This window comes from Biomphalaria glabrata, chromosome 4 (genome assembly GCF_947242115.1).
Source record: "Biomphalaria glabrata chromosome 4, xgBioGlab47.1, whole genome shotgun sequence".
NCBI classification, from domain to species: domain Eukaryota; kingdom Metazoa; phylum Mollusca; class Gastropoda; family Planorbidae; genus Biomphalaria; species Biomphalaria glabrata.
The window spans coordinates 5,977,062-5,997,825 of record NC_074714.1 but is presented as its reverse complement, the minus strand read 5'-3'; the positions used below and the strand labels follow the sequence as shown (position 1 = coordinate 5,997,825).

General features: G+C 38.9%; 1 protein-coding gene across 8 annotated transcripts in view; it reads left to right on the top strand.

Annotated features, from left to right (window-relative positions):
• The window catches only part of LOC106061659 (uncharacterized), a 142,181-nt gene that overhangs the window by 99,891 nt on the left and 21,526 nt on the right, over nt 1–20,764 (top strand). For 5 of the 8 annotated variants that reach the window (XM_013219846.2, XM_013219847.2, XM_013219850.2 and 2 more), the window contains one exon: nt 6,051–6,155. The exons of the other annotated variants lie outside the window; for them this stretch is intronic. In XM_013219846.2, the coding sequence (XP_013075300.2) occupies nt 6,051–6,155 (105 nt within the window). The remainder of the gene's footprint in view (nt 1–6,050; nt 6,156–20,764) is intronic. 8 annotated transcript variants of the gene reach the window in all.

The following is a 20,764-nucleotide window of genomic DNA, read 5'->3' as shown; positions in this document are numbered from 1 at the left end:
CCTTGAGTAGTCAATCAATAGTGTTTTTTTTTTAGAACTCTCAAACCCTGAGCACTTCAGTGAAATTAACTAAATCTCACGTCTGCTTGTGTCGTGTGTTCTTTGTCCCTCTACATTATAGACCACGAGACAACACCAGATTTATGTTGGACTGGCAAATTAGACAGTCAGCCTTTTAAAGACATATGAGGTCCTCAAAGAGTTTCCGCAATGTGTTTCCCCCTTATTAGCAATAGCCTAACATTAGCATTGCTTTTATAGCATTGTTTATATTGGCATTGCTTTAAGTGGGGTATAGATTGCTTTTATAGCATTGTTTATATTGGCATTGCTTTAAGTGGGGTATAGATTGCTTTTATAGCATTGTTTGTATTGGCATTGCTTTAAGTGGGGTATAGATTGAAAAACCATTTTAAAACATAGATCTATGACCTGACCAATCTGTAACCATTTAACCAGACCATTTTAAAACAGATCTATGACCTGACCAATCTGTAACCATTTAACCAGGCCATTTTAAAACAGATCTATGATCTGACCAATCTGTAACCATTTAACCAGACCATTTTAAAACATAGATCTATGACCAGACCATTTAAAATCATAAATCTATGACTAGGGTTATAAAAAACAACAACTTTACTTCTTTTAACTACTTTACAAAACAACGCCTTGATCCAACTTTCTAAAAAAATTTCACAACATTTTTTTGTAGTGTTAAAAAATCTCCATGTCCAGTCTAGATATAGTATATATAAGTCTATGCTATAGACATACATGAACACTTTGTGTACTGTCTTATAAACTTGTGTAATTATGAGTTCAAAGGATGTTTTGAAATAAACAAATGTAGATCTATGACTGTGCAAAGTTCACTGGGAAAACTCTTGACTCTTATAAAATGTTTTTACATGTTTCGGATGTTCCTTCAGAGTTGATGATAGTTTACTTCCTAGTCCAAACCTCCCGCAGGACGACGGGGGATGGGAGCGGGTAGGGTTTGAACCCGGGACCATCGATAAATCCAAACGACAGTCCAGCGGTCAAACCGCACGACCAGGCAGCCATCCAATGGTGACAATGGTAAAGCATTACAATAAATAAATATAGTGAGAAATCATAGACAACAATCAGTTTCATAGATTAAAATGTTTATTTTTTCTGTTTGTTACGTTGTTTGTTTAACAATTGTAATGTGGGGATTTTTCTATGCGATGCCAATTTACAATTGAAATACTTCACGTGAATGTCATCGTCTGTATGCATGTTGACATTACATAAACTGTAGCCTCTTAGAAATGACGACAGTCTTTTTAACTTGAAACAGAGGCTTCTATTTCTGGACCAGTTCGGGAGCAAATCAATGTAGTGGCAGTTAAAAATAGTTTCCAGGATGCTTCTGACGAGAATGCATTTTAAAATGGTCTGGTCATACATCTATGTTTTTAAATGGTCTGGTCATAGATCTATGTTTTTGAATGGTCTGGTCAAAGATTTATGTTTTTAAATGGTCTGGTCATAGATCTATGCTTTTAAATGGTCTGGTCATAGATCTATGTTTTTGAATGGTCTGGTCATAGATTTATGTTTTTAAATGGTCTGGTCATAGATCTATGCTTTTAAATGGTCTGGTCATAGATCTATGTTTTTGGTCTGGTCATAGATTTATGTTTTTAAATGGTCTGGTCATAGATTTATGTTTTTAAATGGTCTGGTCATAGATCTATGCTTTTAAATGGTCTGGTCATAGTTCTATGGTTTTGGTCTGGTCATAGATCTATGTTTTTGGTCTGGTCATAGATTTATGTTTTTAAATGGTCTGGTCATAGATCTATGTTTTTGGTCTGGTCATAGATTTATGTTTTTAAATGGTCTGGTCATAGATCTATGCTTTTAAATGGTCTGGTCATAGATCTATGTTTTTGGTCTGGTCATAGATTTATGTTTTTAAATGGTCTGGTCATAGATTTATGTTTTTAAATGGTCTGGTCATAGATTTATGTTTTTAAATGGTCTGGTCATAGATCTATGTTTTTGGTCTGGTCATAGATTTATGTTTTTGAATGGTCTGGTCATAGATTTATGTTTTTAAATGGTCTGGTCATAGATCTATGTTTTTGAATGGTCTGCTCATAGATCTATGCTTTTAAATGGTCTGGTCATAGATCTATGCTTTTAAATGGTCTGGTCATAGATCTATGTTTTTGGTCTGGTCATAGATTTATGTTTTTAAATGGTCTGGTCATAGATCTTTGTTTTTGAATGGTCTGGTCATAGATCTATGCTTTTAAATGGTCTGGCCATAGACCTAGATTTATGCTTTTAAATGGTCTAGTCATAGGTCTATGTTTTACAACTTAACCCGTGGCTTGGAAGTCTTAATAGAAAAGTGTTCTTTTATTTCTGTTTTGCTTGTTCGTTGCTGTGTTTGATCTTGCCCTGGTCGGTTTCTTGTTTATTTTCAATGCTAACACAGCGGAGGTGTTTTTCAGTTGACAGACAGATAGGATGGTTCAGGCATTTCGCAAGAGCTGATTAAAACACACAAAAAAAGGAGTAAATATGATCTCAATGATATTCCCTGTCATATGTCAGTTACTAGAGCGCTTCTGCTTACATGATGTTGTGCTTACACGATGTTGTGCTTACATGATGTTATGCTTACACGATGTTTTGCTTACAATATGTTGTGCTTATATGATGATGTGTTTACTTGAAGTTGTGCTTATATGATGCTGTGCTTACATGATTTTGCAGTATTTCCCGTGGCTGCGCAGTCCCAGCTGTGACCTACATATTTTGCCACATGCAAGCATAACCATTGTCCGCAGTTGGTCGATTTAGATTTTCTTTTCACCGTCTGCGTTTGTCCTCGGCAGCATATTTTAATTTGGTCTCAAATGTGTATCCCGCGGCCTTCGTGAGTGACCTCCAGCTGTCTCTGCATTCCTCAATAATCTTCGGACTCTATGACATGATTTTGTACTTAACATGATGCGCTTACATGATTTTGTTTAGTTTTGTCCCAGTCGTACGTCAATGAAAGGTGTCATGACTCGTCACTTTCTAAAAAGTTCAATGTGTTTCCTAGCCACACAAAAAAAAATATTTTGATTATTAAGAGAGTTGCTATCGCGAAATGATTTTCGAAAATTCACCCTGATTTCGTCATCAAATTCAGCGTTCATTGTGGGTGCTTGTAAGTGCCGTTGCCATATTCGTCTTAATTTGTATCAAATATTTAAAATCAGATTTCTTTCTTTTCACCTTTTTCTGTCTCCATCTCTCTTACTCAACCATCGCTTGGCAATACTTCAGAGGAAAAAAAACAACAAAGATGAGCTTTTTATGTATTTACTAGACGGATATGACCCGTGGGCCTTAGCTTGAGTATTACTGATCTAATGTGTTGGATTTTGATCAATCTCAAAGATGTTGAATGTTCCCTTAATATGTTTTTAAATATTTTTTTCCCGGAAAATGAAAGTAGAGTGGAATAAACAGGTTTGCTAGTTTAGCCGATATATTGATATCTAATATAAAATACTATCTATATAAAATACTGTGAAAACGGGTTTACCCGATTTGTCAAAAAAGTTTAGTATTTTATTATTATTATTTTTTTATTTTTAGGGCCCTCTGGTTGTGTGGAGGGACATTAAACATATACTACGGTCTCAGCCATGATTTAAGGAACATTTATGCCAAGTTTTATCAGGATTGGTCAAACGGTTTTGATTTCTATGCGGGACATACACACAAATACATTCATACTACTTTATATAATAGATCAAATTAATTTAAAGGTAAAAAGTTTATGGGAATAAGGTTACGAAACGCCGCGTAGGAGGAACTTTCCAGATAGGTCATAGATTTCAACTCTTTTTTTTTTAAACATAATAAATGACTTTTGCCTATTTTGTTTAGATGTAAGAATTTTTTTTAGAAAAATATTTAAGAACTAGGCAAAGTGTACCTGTTGCGTTTTTACCAATTTTTTTATGTCTCTACAGCACAAAGTTCTTTCTTTTCAAATGAATAACACTTAGAAAAATCCTGTTACTTTTCTGTGGTGCCAAAATTTGAAATGCTGACACAGGTTAAACGCTACCAGCGTAATCTCCCTTTGTTTCCCGGCGCTGAGCGTCGTTTTCGAGCTCATTTAATTTGAAGAGGTTTATCGACTGGAGTGTTGGCATGCACCCAACACTCCGGCTAATTAATCCCCATTACAGACCCTTTTTCTTCGATGGGCTCACATCACAGATCTCGCGTGCTCCTTTCACGACGCCTGACGTCATTCGCGTGACGTCAGCGCTGCCGCGGGGATGACGGAGGTTCCCAAACGTCACCGATACCGATTGTGCCGTCCCGAGTTCCAGGCAGGCATCAGCCAATCGGAAAGAGCGATTTTGCGCGCGCGCGTGTGTGTGTGTGTGTGTAGCTTTATCGACTGCGCTTGAGAAATGTGATCAGCTGTATTCCAGGAAGCAACATTAATCTCCCACTTTCTCTCTCCCTCCCCCACCACTCTGTTCCTCCTCCTTTTGTTTTGTTTTGTTTTTTTTTTCGCTTGTGTAAACATATATTTATGTAAAGAGAGAGAGAGATAATTAGAGAACCAACGGACGTAGATGGTTATGAACATTGTATTTCTGTCTAATGTGCTACGCCGTGCGTTCTGTTAGATTTTAGGATGAAAATGTCATTGGCGGTGCGAGTAATCAGCGTGTGCTAGGGACTGGGGACTGTCGCCATTTTTCGCGTGACCTATGTAAGATGTAACATGTATTTTTTCATGAATTTTATTTTTTTTTTTCTTAAACAATATATTATTTACGCATGTTTAAGATATTTGTTTTGCCCTTTTTTTTTTAAATCTCACCCTTTCTAGTCCATTTTTTTTTTTTTTACAAATCTTATATCGACTCACGCTGTCTGTCTGTCTGGTAAAAAGTTTGTACACGTTATTGCTCTTACTACCAATCTCGAATCAAGCTAAAAATTTGCACAATTATTTCTTTAACCTGCCAAAACAACAATCAATTTAAAAAATCCTATTGGTAATTAATTATTGGCATGGTATTTTGAACAAGGGAAAGAAATTGTACTTGACTGATAAGGTGGCATATGTTGAATTAGAAGGCTAAGGAGGCTTTAGTCCTCGAGTTCTAATTTAGGTCGTTCACCTTTTTTTTCTCTTCATAAATGCATTTAAAAAGCGATCACCCAGATACCTCCTTATTCCCCCCCCCCCCCTACTTTTCAACTGGTCCAGACAAGTGATAGGATCATAGCTTATTGAGAAAGCTAAAAGCATGACATTGCTCTAAACAAAAACGTTTGCTAAACATATTTGTAATTGCACAGATTTAGTATTGTTAGTATAGATCTATTAGAAATTTAATTACAAGACTGATCCAAACTAATTGATACAACTGCGCTTAGTACAAGCTTTGTTTTAAAAAATGCTGTTTTTCTGTATGTTTTTCTTTTTTTTTTTTTTAGCTCGATTAGACAAGCCACTAGCCTATTCCTCTTTCAGAATAAATAATATATTTAAATAAGGTCGAACCAGCGTCCTTGACATTGTTTTGTTTATCCTAAAAAAATTTCCAATCTCAAATTCAGGCCTCAGCTAATAAAAATAAAACAACATGTATTAGGTAAAAAAAAAATCCCCTAGCTGAAAATAAATCTAAACACGGAGGTCTTAACTAATAATAATGGTGCATACAAAGTTCTAGCATGTGATAGACCCGAAATGTTCCTTAGCAGATAATATATCGGAAAATGTGCCTTATATTATCTATTAATAGATTTGAAACGCTTCGTGCCAAAAAATTAAAATGAAATGTCCCGTAACTAATTAATAATAACATGAATTGTGCCCGAGATAAAAATATTATATGTAAATTGTGTCCTAAACAAATCAGAAATGTGCCCTGGCTTAGAATAGATATGAAATGTTTTCTGGCTACTGTACACGACTTCAATGGTTTAGAGTTCTGTCCACTATAAGAATGTTTGTGCGTTTGTCTCTTCCACAGGTCTTCTGTGTCCACCTCGGTCCACTTACTTACAGTCCTTCCCACACCACCATCACACCCACTTTCACCTTTATCGACGACACCGTATGGCCGCGAGGTCCACAGGTAAGAGTTGAGAAGCACTAGGAAACACAAATATGCCTGGAACACAATGATTTCTTTTGCTCAGCCTTTACTTTTCACGTACACACAGGTTCCTTTCCAAAAAAGTATAGTGCTGTGTCCTATGTTTATAGAATTGTTCACTTAGTTGTGTATGTTAATTAGACACTTTGCTAAGTGGCTACTGGCTAATTCAGGTACTCAATTCCTTGCTCTATTGGCACCAGGGGAAAAAAAAGAGTCCATTCCGGTGACAAGCTAGACTCCAGTATTGTCTGAGTTTTAATGGGCCAAATAACGTTTTTTACAAAGCTTTTATCAACTAACTCGTGAACTTATAGAGAGATGTGGCTGTATTTGTGGGGTTATTTCCCTTATTACGTTTTGTACAAGTTTTTTTTTCCTCTACTTCCCATTCTCGGATCAAGTTGAAATTTTGCATAACTATTCATAGTCGATGACAATACAGGAATCAATAAAAAAAATTAACCAATTTGTTTATTAATGGTAATAGATTCATTTTGTTTTAAACAATAAAAAAGGAGTTTATTCCTGCAGTATTGAGATATGTGGCAGTGATTTTGTGGTTCTTCTTCCTAGATAAGCTTTTTTTTTTTTTAAAATATTTTGTTAAATTTAAAGTTTGTGATTGGTTTTCATTTTCTAGATCTACCGTAGTGTATATATAACAGCATGAAATGGTAGACCGTCATGGTTATCCTTGGATTGTGTGATGAACTAGTTTTAATCTGGTGTGTTGCAGGACTCTTGCTTCACCGTTTCTTTCGACCGAATATAACTGTACACCCTTTTCCCAGTCAGCAAGACTTTCGTTAAAGCTAAGGTCCCTGTCGTAGCCCCTTTCGCCTGAGTTTTGAGATATGTAATAGAACTGAACAGAGATGCTTGTGTGCAAAACCTGTTTGTAGCTGTCTGAAATGATTACTTCCGTTTGAACCACTGGGCGTGGCATTGCGGTAACAGCCTGCCTAAGTGTTCCTATGACTGTTAGCTCCTCAGTTTCATATGAAAGTTAATGACAATACCATGACGCTAGGCGAGACTGGGGGGAAATATTCCGTTTCTGTAATTTAATTTCAGGGCCATCACTAACATGTATACGAACTAAGACTCTAAATACACTCGTCAGTTTGGCTCAAGAAAGTTTACTTTTATTTCTTCCTTTTTTTTGCTCTGAAAAATTTTTTTTAATCTCGTTAGGTTTCCTTTTTCTTTACTAAAGATATTTGGAAGAATTCTAAACTGCTGTACCTACGTTGTAGATGATATAATATCAGCTGCCCCATTCAGCCCCTTTAGTCAGCGTCATCACGATGCCATTGGATGCCTCCCCCGTTTCTCCCGTGAATTAAAACAAAAGTCATAATGTGAGCGGTTCCCAAAATAAAAAAAAATATAAAAAAAACTTCCATCAGTGTAGCAAGACTTAACGTCCACGAACTTCGCCGCTGTCACAGTGCGTGATAAATATCGTAATATTTTTTCCCCCCGACCGTCTACTGATAACATTTAATGACTTCATTTCTCTATCCATTCCCCCCCCCCCCCACACACACACTTTACAACCCTCCCGCCTTTTATTTTAGTTTAAGTATCGGGTCGTATTCGTTGCTCATTACAGGGGCGTACATCCTTAATGTGTCAGTTAATGACCTAAATGAGCGACATACAGAAATTTGAGAGGGTAGCTTATCATCTGTTTCCTAGTCAAGTCTAGGGAACACTTTGTCAGCTCAAGTTTCTAAAGATGTTACATATTTATTTAAAACAGAACAGTCTTTGCCGCGTACTGTTTATACGTACAGTCATGAATTTAAATTGTTGTATGCGTTTAAGTCTTACGAGTCGGAGATATGGGACGTTATCATACAGTTTGTTCACAAATATTTATAGTGTTCTTTAGCTCTTCCTGTCAGTGTTTCTTCTAAAGTGGCAGATAGTCTAAAAGTCTGAATGATCAATGAGTTTGACATGCCTTGAATAAAACCTATAGTGTACTTGTTCTGCTGGCTGTGCAAAGATGTACAAACTTAAAGTCACTTCTTTCTCATTTGTTAGGATTCACAATACTGTAAAGGTTGTCGACGTATGGGTAGCTCAGCACTCGCAAATTTACCGCCCAGGCTTTCCCCCCAGCAATGAAGAGGTCACTCCGTCTCTGTATTATCAAGGATTGGCCTCTTTAGTCATTCTAGAAATTACAAAGGGAAAAGATCGTCCTCTAGACGTAAAATGGCCACAGAAATGCTGTTACCAACGTTGCGCTGAGTATTAGCAGTAGGTCTAGTAGTTGTAGGTCAAGTAGATGTAGGTCTAGTAGTTGTAGTTCGAGTAGTTGTAGGTCTAGTAGTTGTAGGTCAAGTAGCTGTTGGTCTAGTAGTTCGAGTAGTTGTAGGACTAGTAGTTGTAGGTTTAGTAGCTGTAGGTCTAGTAGTTGTAGGTCTATTAGTTATAGGTTTAGTAGTTGTAAGTCTAGTAGTTGTAGGTCTAGTAGTTGTAGGTCTATTAGTTATAGGCTTAGTAGTTGTAAGTCTAGTAGTTGTAGGTCGAGTAGTTGTAAGTTTATTAGTTGTAGGACTAGTAGTTGTAGGTCTAGTAGTTGTAGGACTAGTAGTTGTAGGACTAGTAGTTTTAGGTCGAGTAGTTGTAGGTTTAGTAGTTGTAGGTCTAGTAGTTGTAAGTCTATTAGTTATAGGTTTAGTAGTTGTAAATCTAGTAGTTGTAGGTCGAGTAGTTGTAGGTTTATTAGTTGTAGGACTAGTAGTTGTAGGTCTATTAGTTGTAGGTTTAGTAGTTGTAAGTCGAGTAGTTTTAGGTCGAGTAGTTTTAGGACTAGTAGTTGTAGGTCTATTAGTTTTGTAGGTTTAGTAGTTGTAAGTCGATTAGTTTTAGGTCGAGTAGTTGTAAGTCTAGTAGTTGTAGGTCTAGTAGTAGTAGTAGGTCTAGTGGATTCTAAGATGAAATAATTGTACATGTGTGTTTTTAAAGCGTGCACTGTTGGGTAAACGAATGGGTAACATAGAGTACAACGCAATTTAGTATTTGGTCGTTGATACCTTTTTTTTGTTAGGTTTCACGACGTGATAACATATTACAACGTTTATGTGGTGTGCTACTATTTGAATATCTTCATTAATCTAGCTTAACTCTTTCTCTCCGAAATTATTTACCACATTCAGGCGGAATCAACGCTGGTATCGTCGGTTAGGAGAGAAAGATTTAATAAAGCCTGATAGTTGGTTTATTTGAATTGTTCAGCGTAATGCCTATTACATTTCATCACATCTGCTTTAGACTCAGCGAATCCGAAGATTAAGGATGAGTGCAGCATTTCCTTTGACCTCGCTTACAAATTGTGACCTGCTTATTTTGGCACATGCGATTCTGAAAGCCGTTGTCCGCTGAGAGCTTATTTAAGTTTTCGTACTCTGCGCCTATCTATGACAAGGGCTTACCTTTGGGCCTCACATGTGTGTCTCGAGGCCTTCGTGAGCGCTCTCCAACTTGTCTTTTCCCGATACAATCTACCGCTACCTTCTTTACTTGACGCCAGTGAGAGTGAAATGGCTACTGGATTGATCTTTATACTCTTTATTCTGCTGGAGGCCGGTGTGGCCAGTATAGAAGCACGACTTACCATTCGACATCTGCTCAGGGTTTGGACACTCAAGGGGGGATGACCGCATGCCAAAGTCGATCTTTTTTTTTTCCGCCCATAAAGGGGACGTCGAAAAAGATGTGCCCCGGAATTGCTGTATTGGATACCAAACAACCATGATGAGATATCTAACAGCTTGTTCAACAAAACACTTTCCTCAATAGGCCAGGGATATCATTGACTTGTAATGTTCAAAGGATGCTTGTACTTTAGTTCTGAAATGTCACATCGGTGTCTGCTTGGCCTTGTGTGTCTCAAAAGTCAACTCTGGACTGTTCATCACCCAGACTTGCTTTAACTCTAGAAACAGTTAATCTTTCGTTATTGGAGCTGCCCGGCAGAAGGGCTATAATCATATCTTACCACATACGGATTAAAGTCTTTTGTCGTATAAGGTGTGCCTTTTTTTTTGTAACCTTTAAATTTTCTTAAGATTTTCAGATTTAAGTTTGAGGCGAAGAGCACCCCACACCTCTCCCCGGGTCGCTCCGTCCCTCTTCCCAGTAGCTCTAAACGATTACATTCCTTTTGTTCTATCTCTCCCTTTCAGCACCCCCCCTCCCCCTAAGCGTCTGAGACACCCGCAGTGCTGTCTTGTTTGTTTACACTGGTGTGCTGCAGATATGGCACCAGAGGGGTACTCTGCGAGTGTGTGGGATCGGGTGGCTGTAAAAAGGGGGGGAGGAGGAGGAGAGGGTCCCAGGCAGACACACAGTTTGCGTTTCGAGATGGTGCGGCGGTGGTCGGTGGTGCTGATGTTGATTCCGGGTGCCAAAAAGGATGTGGTGCAGAGATTATAGGAGATCGTGGCGCGTTAGGAGGAGGACGCTAGACTTTCTCGGGTGGGAACAAAAAAAAAGTCGAGTTAGAGTTATCTAACTTTGTGTTTATATGTAATACGTCCGTGTTGCTGCCCTTGTCTTATCGTCTGCTAAGATAAGTCGTGTTGTGATATTAGGGGGGGAGGGGAGAGAATGTTTTTAGAACTAAACAATAACAGAAAGTAAATTTTCAGCATTCTCTGGTTTCTGACAAAAAAAAAAAAAAGTGTCCCCCTTTTTCTACTCTCCGATCCTCGGACTCAGGCATTTCTCTCCCCTTACACTGTGGTGATTATTATCTGCCCCTTTTGTGCGGCGACTTGTGTTTATAAATAAAAGTATTGCATTGCGTGACATCAGCATCCCCCCGCCCTCAACAGGTGCAAGGGGTGGGTAGGTGGTGAAATATGAAGGTCTTTTTTTTTCTTCTTGCAAATACATTTGAGCAAGTTTGGGGGGGGGGGGTCCACCACTGTGTTCGCGGGACTGTGCTGGCGATATGTTGGACATGTGTTCCGCGCTAATTGATTGTCACTTCCGGCTAATTTACTTTGTTTATTTACTATTTCCTTTTTAAAGCACTGTGGGAAAAAAAAGAAAAAAAGAGAAGAGATTTGAAACACGATTTAAAAATAACATTTGGTCGAACTCTCAGACTGCATTACGCCCGCCCCCCCCCCCTACTTTTTCATTCTAATTTTTTCTGCCGAAGCTCTGCTAAAGTTTTTCATTTGTACATTATATATCTATATTGTTTTTATGATGTTAGTATTCTATATTAACTTATCTCCCCCCCCTCACGACTGTCACTTTTAGTTCCATCAAATATATCGTCTTTTGATGTCATTTGATGTCAGGTAAAAACCACTTCTGTCTTGTGTGGGGGGTGGGAGGAGGCGGGAGCTCTGCTCTGCATTTGGATGCCTCCTCCTGGGACTGGTGAAGCATTTCTGTGCCCTTCATACTGGGCTTCGACTGTTTAGGCGCTCTTGCTTCTGCTCAGGCGGATTGGCTGTCTTCATCTCCTTTGTCTGGTTGCCACCAATACGAGTAGTAAGCGTCTTGAATGCTGACAAAAATCTAAATGAAAAGACAACTCAAAACTTGGAGCATGATTAAGTAATGTGTGGGAGACACAATGTTCTGTTGGAAATCCCGATACCACAGTTGGCATGGTATTGTTACCAAAAGACGTATCTCTTGATCTCTTGTCTTATTAGTTGGGGAAAGGGCAGAGAATTCTCCTTCTCACCGCTGGTATTACAGAAAGTATATATGTCTTTATGCCCCATACATGAATACGATAGTTCGACATTAGTGTTCTTATTGCAGTTATCAGGTTGAACAGTTTAAAACAGGGGTGCCCAAAATACGGCCCATGGGCCACATCCGGCACGCGACGTGTTGCTATTCGGCCCGTAGAAAATGTGCAGAAAATCATACACACACACACAAAGAGATTAAACATTTCTTTCTTTACATTGGGTTCTTAATCTTTCTTTAAAGGAGTTCATTCTATGGTTTCTCTTAAGTTTAGACATGTTTTTTTCTTGTCAAAAATACATGTTTATGTTTTCGGTGACATGAGTTGACAATTATTGACAGTTCTTTTTACTTTTCGGATATTTCCGATGGTGTATTAGGCTGGTCATTTTCTTGACATTATTTGAGCCGAGTTGGTATCTCAATTTATGCAGACATTCAAAATTTGATTGCGGATTAACTTCGAAACATCGAACATCCCATAAATTAATGTAAATACTAAATCTAGATCTTCGGGTTTCTAATAAAAAGAAAAAGATATCTTTATATTTCATTTTTTTTTTTGCGATGTAGCCCGCGACACGAGTGTCGGAAATTAAATTGGCCCACGGGTCGAATAAGGTTTAGTATCACTGGTTTAAAACATTCCGATTGTACTTTTCATTCAAATTCTTACTTTGCGTTTCCCTTGTCTGTTACCGTTTTCCGAGCTATTTTTATGACCTGTGAAGTGCGCATGGAAAGAAAGAGTCCGGACACATATAAGGGCTTCTCTTTGTCTATCAGTTGTGCAACACACTCCCAGACGGAGGCATTAAGTGGCCGGGTCAATTTCCATGAAGCCTAAACACTAGGGAAAAAAAGAGGGGGGGGTGGGCTGGGCGGTAGAAGAATGTCGGGGTGGGGTGTTAATGGTTTTCACCTTGACTTCCAGGTACATCATCCGCACTCCTAAGTTCGAAGCATTTAATTGCGTAGATTAGCATTAAATGAGGTTTTACAGGGGAGTCTAAAAGGCAGCTCTAAGCTGGACATTCGGGAGCTGAGAAATGTACCTTGCCTGTTTTTCTAAATCTTTTTTTTTTTTTTGGGGGGGGGGGTAATTTTTTCTTTCCCTTTCCTTTTCTTTTGTTCCCCCTTTCAGATTTTTTATTTTATTAAACACTCTGGCGTTTATATTCTTTGTATGTTTTTAAAATAACCCCCTCTCCCGTCAAACAATGGCGTTTTCTGACTTGGATGTATCGCGATACACAAGTCTCAGTAGGCTCTGCTTTGAAAATATCTGAAAAGCCTCAATCTTCGTAGTCTTTAGCGTTGGGCCTTTAGCATAGTGGAAATCAGCCAAATGTCATGGTACGAACTCCCCAAGTTTGTCCTCGCGCGTCGTTTGTGGCTAAGAACAGCGAAAGTTGTTTTGGATCCTATTAGCTGACAAGTGACACGTAAGTCTTCCCTGTCCAGTGCAACGAGTAGTGATTGAAGTATTTCTACAGTTACCTTGATGATAATCCTTAGATTCCTGGGTATACTGTATAGTGTATTTCATATGCGAGCAGGAACAAGAAACATACATCGTCACAAAAGGATCAAAACACAGTAACTAAGTTCACTCGTGAAGATATAGAATAACGAACTTAAATACAGAATGGGCCACAGTCGGGTCAGTAACTAAAAGCGATGTTATCCCTCCAAGAGCCTAGCAGTCACTGTCCTAAAATTCTACATCAATAATCTCTAACCCCAATGCCCATGTCTTCACTGAAAATGTCGCGTTCAATGTCTGTCTACTACAGTGCAGTTTCCAAAGTACAGTAAATGTCTCAAAAGAAATTGAACAATTAAGAAGAAAGGCTCTTGGGGGATTAATGAAGACAAAAGTTCAACTCATTCCGACTCTAGATTATTCATACATCTAGATCTACATTTACATATACTGGTGTGTAATACATATAATGGGTGTGTAATTGGGGCTTGGGACAGAAAGTTTGGAATTAATGTTAACAATCTCAGTGGGTTTATGAATACTCGTGTATTCATTCTAAAACGATTACTGGCTCTTTCGTCTGCGTGCTGCAATTCTCTCCCCTCTCTATCCAGTTATACAATATTTAAAAAAAAATAATGGAAAAAAAGAAATCCTAAAACTATTTCTATTGACCTAGATGTAAATTCAATAAATCACGCCACAGCGGATGCTTGAAAGTGACTGGATCTCGTATCTTGGAAGACAATTATGTAAAACTTTTTTTTTTTTTTTTAATAAAATTCACCGGTTTGCTCAAATTTAATTTGTTTTTACTAGCGAATACAAAACTCTGGGTGCGGTGGATGGGAGCATTGCGATAAAAATATCCACGTGTTTTGTTTTTTTAGAAAGGGAGGGGGAAGTTAAGGAAAAGTTGGGGAAAGGGGGGTGCCTGAAATTCGTTTCTAAATATTTCGAGAAGGGGAAATTTAATATCCTTAGTTATAACAGGGCGTGTTTTTAAATTTATAGCTTGCCTTTAAAAAAAAAAAAAACAACGAATTATATTCCAACAAATACCACGTGTTTATATGTGCAAGGATCTCACTGGCACACACATATACTGTCTATGTTTATTTATGGATATAACGCTACACCGACATCAAAGTGTTCCCTTTAAAAAAAATATATATATCGAAGTTTCGCTTTTTTTTTTTTTTCGGTGGAAGCGAGCAAGATTTATGTGAACATGTGGGCCCTTATCTCCGTGGGACAGCCTCCCACAAGGGCCATCGTTGGTTTAAAGTTGCTTCTGCATTGACTTGGCGATGTCTGTTTACGTCCATTGACATTGAATCTAAAGTTTATGGGCGCGTTGTGTTGGCGTTACGTAAGACGTGAATTCATTTCGTTTTTGTTTTTTGGGCTATCTGGGTAACGGAACTTCAGAGGTCCGTGGCGTCTTAATAAAAGTGGTTCACCAGTGATTTCTGATTATGATTGTTGTTTGTGCATGGCATTACAAAGGTTATTAAAACTGTCTTGGGTTAATCCTTTTATAGGTGGCTGGAATTTTATGTACATGTGATTTTTTTGTTAGCTCTCGCATTAAAATTTAAATTTAAAAAATGTGGTCTAAGCAAAGGAGAAGCGGCGTAGAGTCCTCTACAGAAGTGTGATAACTCGCGATAGGATCGAATAGTGAGTCCCTTGAGCTGCCAGAGAACTCCTGACTATTGACTGTCCCTCCCCTCCCTGTCTTATAACTAGACTTTTGAAACGTACCTTTAATGAACACGCGTTTTAAAAAACATTCGCGAATGTAAGAGCAAAGGCTCTGATTGACGTAAACTCCAGAGGAATGGATGGAGCTAGACTAGGAGCGATCCCTTACGGTGCCCAAACTGTTTATCAGAGTCCGGTTAAAGGTCAGTTTTTTTTAATCAGTAAAATGACCTAACGTCTTTACATTTTTAAACGAAATTAAATCACAGACAGACACCATGCTACACTACATTCAAGAAGAACATTAAGATCTGTCTGTTTAAAACGTTTTTAGATTAGTTTGCTATTTTAGCACTCGTGTTTGTGTGTGGTAATGTTATCACAACGCCTTGAGATTACATTTTGTTTGTTGACATCGCTCTATTAATTAAATTATTATTATTATTATACAAATGCCTCGCAGACTTTGAAAAATAAACCAATCTCATCCCGGGAGTTAAAGATCCTTTCATAAGGATTTTAGCCAAGATTTCTCATCTAGCCATCACTGTACAGAACTATTGACAACATTGTTGCATTTGTATTAATTTTTTTTTTCCTTTCTCTGTCTGTTTTCAAGATGCACCCGAACATAACAGATTAACACACCGGAACATTCAATGTATTATTTTAACAGTATTTGTTCATTCTTTACATGTCATATCGGTTCAGCGTTAGTTACTGATCTGGAGATGAACCCCAACCCGCCCCGCACATACTGTTCGTGTTCTTCTTATCTCTGTTTCCCTGTTCTTGGCCTAACACTTTGCTGGCATCGGGGGAGAGTTGCCAGCCAAGAACGTCCGCTGGCGTCTGCAGGACTTGATGAGAGAAGTAGCTGTCCGGTTAGATTAGAGCATTCGTGAAAATCCTGGCAATGCGACAGTATTACTCGTCTTCCTTTGATGCCGGATTGGACTTCATCTAGAAAAACACGTCGGGTGGTCTGCTTTGCGGAATGATGCCAGAGAAGGTTTTGTTTGGCAGTGTGTTGTGTCGCTTGACCAGAGGCACTGTTTTGCAACATGACTTAAAACAACAACAAAACAAATAAGCAAAATGCGGAACGTTGTCAGGAATTATTTTTAGTAATAATGTAATTTTGGTTAGACTTTGGATTTATGGATCAAAGTATTCAACAATTGAATCATAAATCATTTTTGTTGGCTTGCGTTTTGTGGAGATTTAAAAACATTTTCTGCAATCAGAATGTAAAATTTTGCAACCATACCAAAAACCGGGATTATAATTACTGTTTGATCCTAAAATGCTTAACGTGAATATCATTCATAAGTTATATATTGTTGAAAGAAAATCGCTTTGGAGTTTGTGCATATTTTATTTGTATGTGCATTTGTCATTGACGTTCATCAGTACCGGCACGTAATGGCCTGACTAGTTATGAATCCAAACTGTTAAGATGGAGAATTTTGCCCTCCCCCCGCCCCAAAATGTTAAATGATCTGCCTCTCCTGTTCTTCGGTCTAATACTTTGTTTGCTTGATAATTATAATAAGCCTAATAAGGCATTGTCTTCGATTCCGAAGATTGAGGATAAGTGCAGTATCTCACATGGCCGCGCCAACCCAGCTGCAAGAAAGGCCTACTAGTAACATGTCTGTTTGTGCACATTCTTCAATCTGAAAACTATTGGCTCTAGCTTAAGACAAAGACCGTTCAATGGACTGACATTAAAAGTACATTAAATGAAAACAACAAAAAAACTGAGCTGGATAACAGCCGAGCCACTGGAAGTTTATCATCCCGCTTGTCTCACGGCGACAACTGTTACCGCAAATTTTGGCGTATTTGTCTGGCTTTACGATAGGTATGTGATAAACTGCTACGTGCCCGGCTCTCTGAGGGTGAGGCCTGACGGGTTCTCGTTTAGGTAACAGCTTTATCTCAAACACTTCTCCCTCTTGCCAACCCCCTTTGCGCGTCATAAACAATTGCAGACGAGTGTCACAGCCGGGGGTTCACGGTCTGTGACGAACGGGGCTTTAGCAGCAGGAGTTTGCTTATTTGTTGGAGGTGCAGGAGATGGTGGGCGCTGATTGCCCGAGGGAGCGAGCGAGGTTTGGTAGGTATGTTGGCGAGATGTCATTCCTGATGTTGACCTGTTCATCGGGCAGGTTAAGGGGGTAGGGGGGGGGTAGATAGAGATGGGGCGGTTGGGTGATATACCTATTCTCTTCCAAACTACCGGGTGGCTTCATCAGTTAAGAAAGCATCTTATAGTTACAAGGGGCCACGGGAGATTTGGCATGGCATAGTGGATAGTGCGGTCTCCCCAAACGTAACACCCAGCCTCTCATTCTACCTCTCTCGCTCTCTCTCTCTCTCGATCTCCCTCTCTGATTGTTCCATCGTTATCTGGCCACCAAAGTGGTGACATAGAGCCCACATTAAAGGTGCAGTCACTCTAAGCACGAAGACTTATTTAATCAATGTAAAACAGTGACTACAGTTTAGGTGTGGACTTTTAGCGAATATTTCTTTTTTTTTCTGCAGTGTAACATTCTGTGCAGAATCCATCTTTTGTTGTTTTTTTGTGTGTGTTTTTTTAAGTGTGAAAAAAAAGGGGGATTGAGGTAGAAAACTGCGCACTAACGTGAGTGACACTTCTTCAATGGGGCATTTATGCAATAGCTATTTAATACGCAGCCACGGGAAATACTGCATTCCACACTAATCTTCGGACTCGAAGACTAGCCTTATTATTTAATAATAATTCTAACATTTATACAGCTCTCTCGACAAACATATTGTAAGGTCAATACACAACAATTCACTCTCGAATATTGTTAGGCTGAAAACAGAGCTAGGAATGCATGCGTGAATAAGAACATTGAAAACTACAACATGTATTCAATTCTCTCGTTGGTCAAGATCTTCTGAAACTCATCATACAAGTCATTCGTGTAAACTCAGCGACGAGCCTGGTACTTAGCAGTGTACGAAATAAAATCATCAGGCATTCTAATGATTATGTTGAAAGTTCAGATGACTAGAGTAATGTCTGAGGTGAACTTGGCTATAGTTTCCAGATCAGGCAGCACTCCATATAATTTGTTCTCCTATAGGGTTGTTTTCAAGCCAGTGCTTTATTCTTGCCTCTCTACGAAGAATACAGGGTCGCCATTCTCCAGTGACATCACGCAAGTTCCGATTTTCAACTTCCGGAGCATTCCTTGTTTGTTTGTGTTGGGTCCAGTTTTTAGGCTAAAAATGACAAGACGATTAACTGGCCTGAATGCGACGTTAATCTCTTCATTCAATCCGTAAACAAGTTTGGTTTAACAGGGCCTATTCTAAACATCACGCAGAGGGTTCTGTAAAAAAAAAAATCTAGACTGTTGAATACTAAATAGGCCTTAATTGTTGATTTCATTTCATTTTTTTTTTCTCTTTGTTTTTGTTATGATACATGATTTTTGGCCCTTCAGAAATAAAAACAACAAAAAAACTCTGTATTACTTTTTAAAAATATAAATAAGGTAATTAGAAATATGGGGCACGAAATTCGAGATATTCATCGCAGCAGCTAAAAATTAAGCTCCATTAATTTTAAAACATTTTTATTTAAATTTGTATTTACTAGGCTGTTTTTTTTTTGTTTGTCTTAAACTAGACACAGTCAAGGCTTTCTCACATGGTTCATATGCCTGAGCGTAAATTCAACGATGAATGTTTCACATTTATATCTGGAACCAGCCATCCATGAAAACCAAGACTGATCGCAGTTCCTCCAGATATTTTTTTTTCCCTCCTCTGTCACTTCCCATTGGTTGTGTTGATGTTCAGCGGCCCTCGTTTACCACCCAATCTACCCTCAAGTCTAGAAACGTTGGCCGCCCAGCCACGCTCCCTTGTTTCTAGCTGACTGCCTCACTGACGTCTGCATCCACAGCTGCTAGCACTATTAGCCTTCTCTACAGTTCATCTCTTTTGTTTCCCCCGACCTTTTCTGTTCCCATTGTATCAATGTATTTTTTAAAAAGTTTTTTTTTCTTTTAAGTTTTCTGTATAAAGAAATAAGTTCACCTTGCACTGCTCAGAACTTGCCGAGACAAACAGACTTTCTACAAAAAACTTATACCAACTCTGTACGTCTGTCTGGTAAAAGTTTGAGCTCATTAATTATTCCCCCCCCCACACACACACACACCAGGTCTCGGATCGAGTTAATTCGAGTATGTCCACGTAATTAACTGCTCATTATTTCTCCCCACACCCATTCTCGGATCAAGTTGAAACATTAAAAAAAATGTTTTATTATTTTTATAAGCAAACAACCAAAACCACAACAATATCATTGAAACAAGAATATGTCGTCTGCTGCGTCTTCCCTCCCCATTTCTTGTAATGCGGTCCAGAAGCATGAGCAGCAAGCGTCCTTTGCTGGTCGACGGTAGCGTCGCTTGTTTCACCCACTCCCTTTGCATGTCCCCCTTGTTGGTAATGACTGGAAAATGTTTTCTTTTTTTTTGTGTCACTTGCCAAAACCCTCGCATGTGACAGTTGATACGGGGCACGAGCTGCTCCATGAGCCACCTCTCTTGTTTCCCCCTCCCCCATTTCATTCACCATCTGGTTCCGCCCCTGGTGAGCAATACTTTTGTGCTGGCAATCGCTGTAATTGTTTCTAATTGGTTGTTTGGCGACCAGAGGCTGCTCACTAGTCACGTGATATCTGGTCAAAGAATTATTACGACCTAATTGTTATCTACGTTTGCGGTTAGTATACAGTAGCGGTTATCACGTGGGTAGGGGTCATGACATATCAGGAAAGAGCCGAAAACAAAGGCGAATGAGACTCAGATCTCAGGCAAATAACACGCTTCACTGCATTCAAGAACCATAAGACCTATCTGTTCACAACTTTTTGTTGTTTAGATTAATCGTTTCAACTCTCGTGTTTACATTTGTTATGTTATTTTTGCGCCGTGTGCCTACATTGTTTGTTAACAGCGCTCTATACTGACTTACTTACTAGCTTCGAGCGCCCCCCCCCCCTCCGTGCCGTACGGCGCATTGGGCGGCAAGCTGTCTCCACGAAGATCTGTCACTGGCAATGTCCGAAGCCTCCTCCCACCTGGTGTCCGCTGTTCTGAGGTGCTGTATGAAAGTGTGGCGCCAAGTTATACAAGGATGTCCCTGTTTGCGCTTTCCTCGTTTTGGCCTCCATGTCATGGCAGTTGTAAAAATTAAATTATTATTATTATTATTATTATTATTATTATTATTATTAATTATTACATTGTCGAAAGTTCAAATAGTGCCCAGGGAGAATTTAGGGTCACTACGTCCAGTGTATCGTTTCTTGCGACCAGCACTCCAGTACTCCTGTTGTAACAAATGTACTTTTGGTTGAACAGAAAAATACAGCTTTCTAAGTTTATTCCAGGCTTTTAAAGTGCGCTTAGATGCGCGAAGGGTTATGGGACAATAGACAGTATGTTGACCTCCTTAAGTCGTAGAACGAAATTAATCTTGGAAAGACAATGGACGATTGAGTCGGACATACACTAAAGCGTCTTCCATTGGCTGTAGAAAGGAATTAATCACTCAGGCGTTGGCAGCTGAAAGAACCATACAATCGAATGGTGCTTGA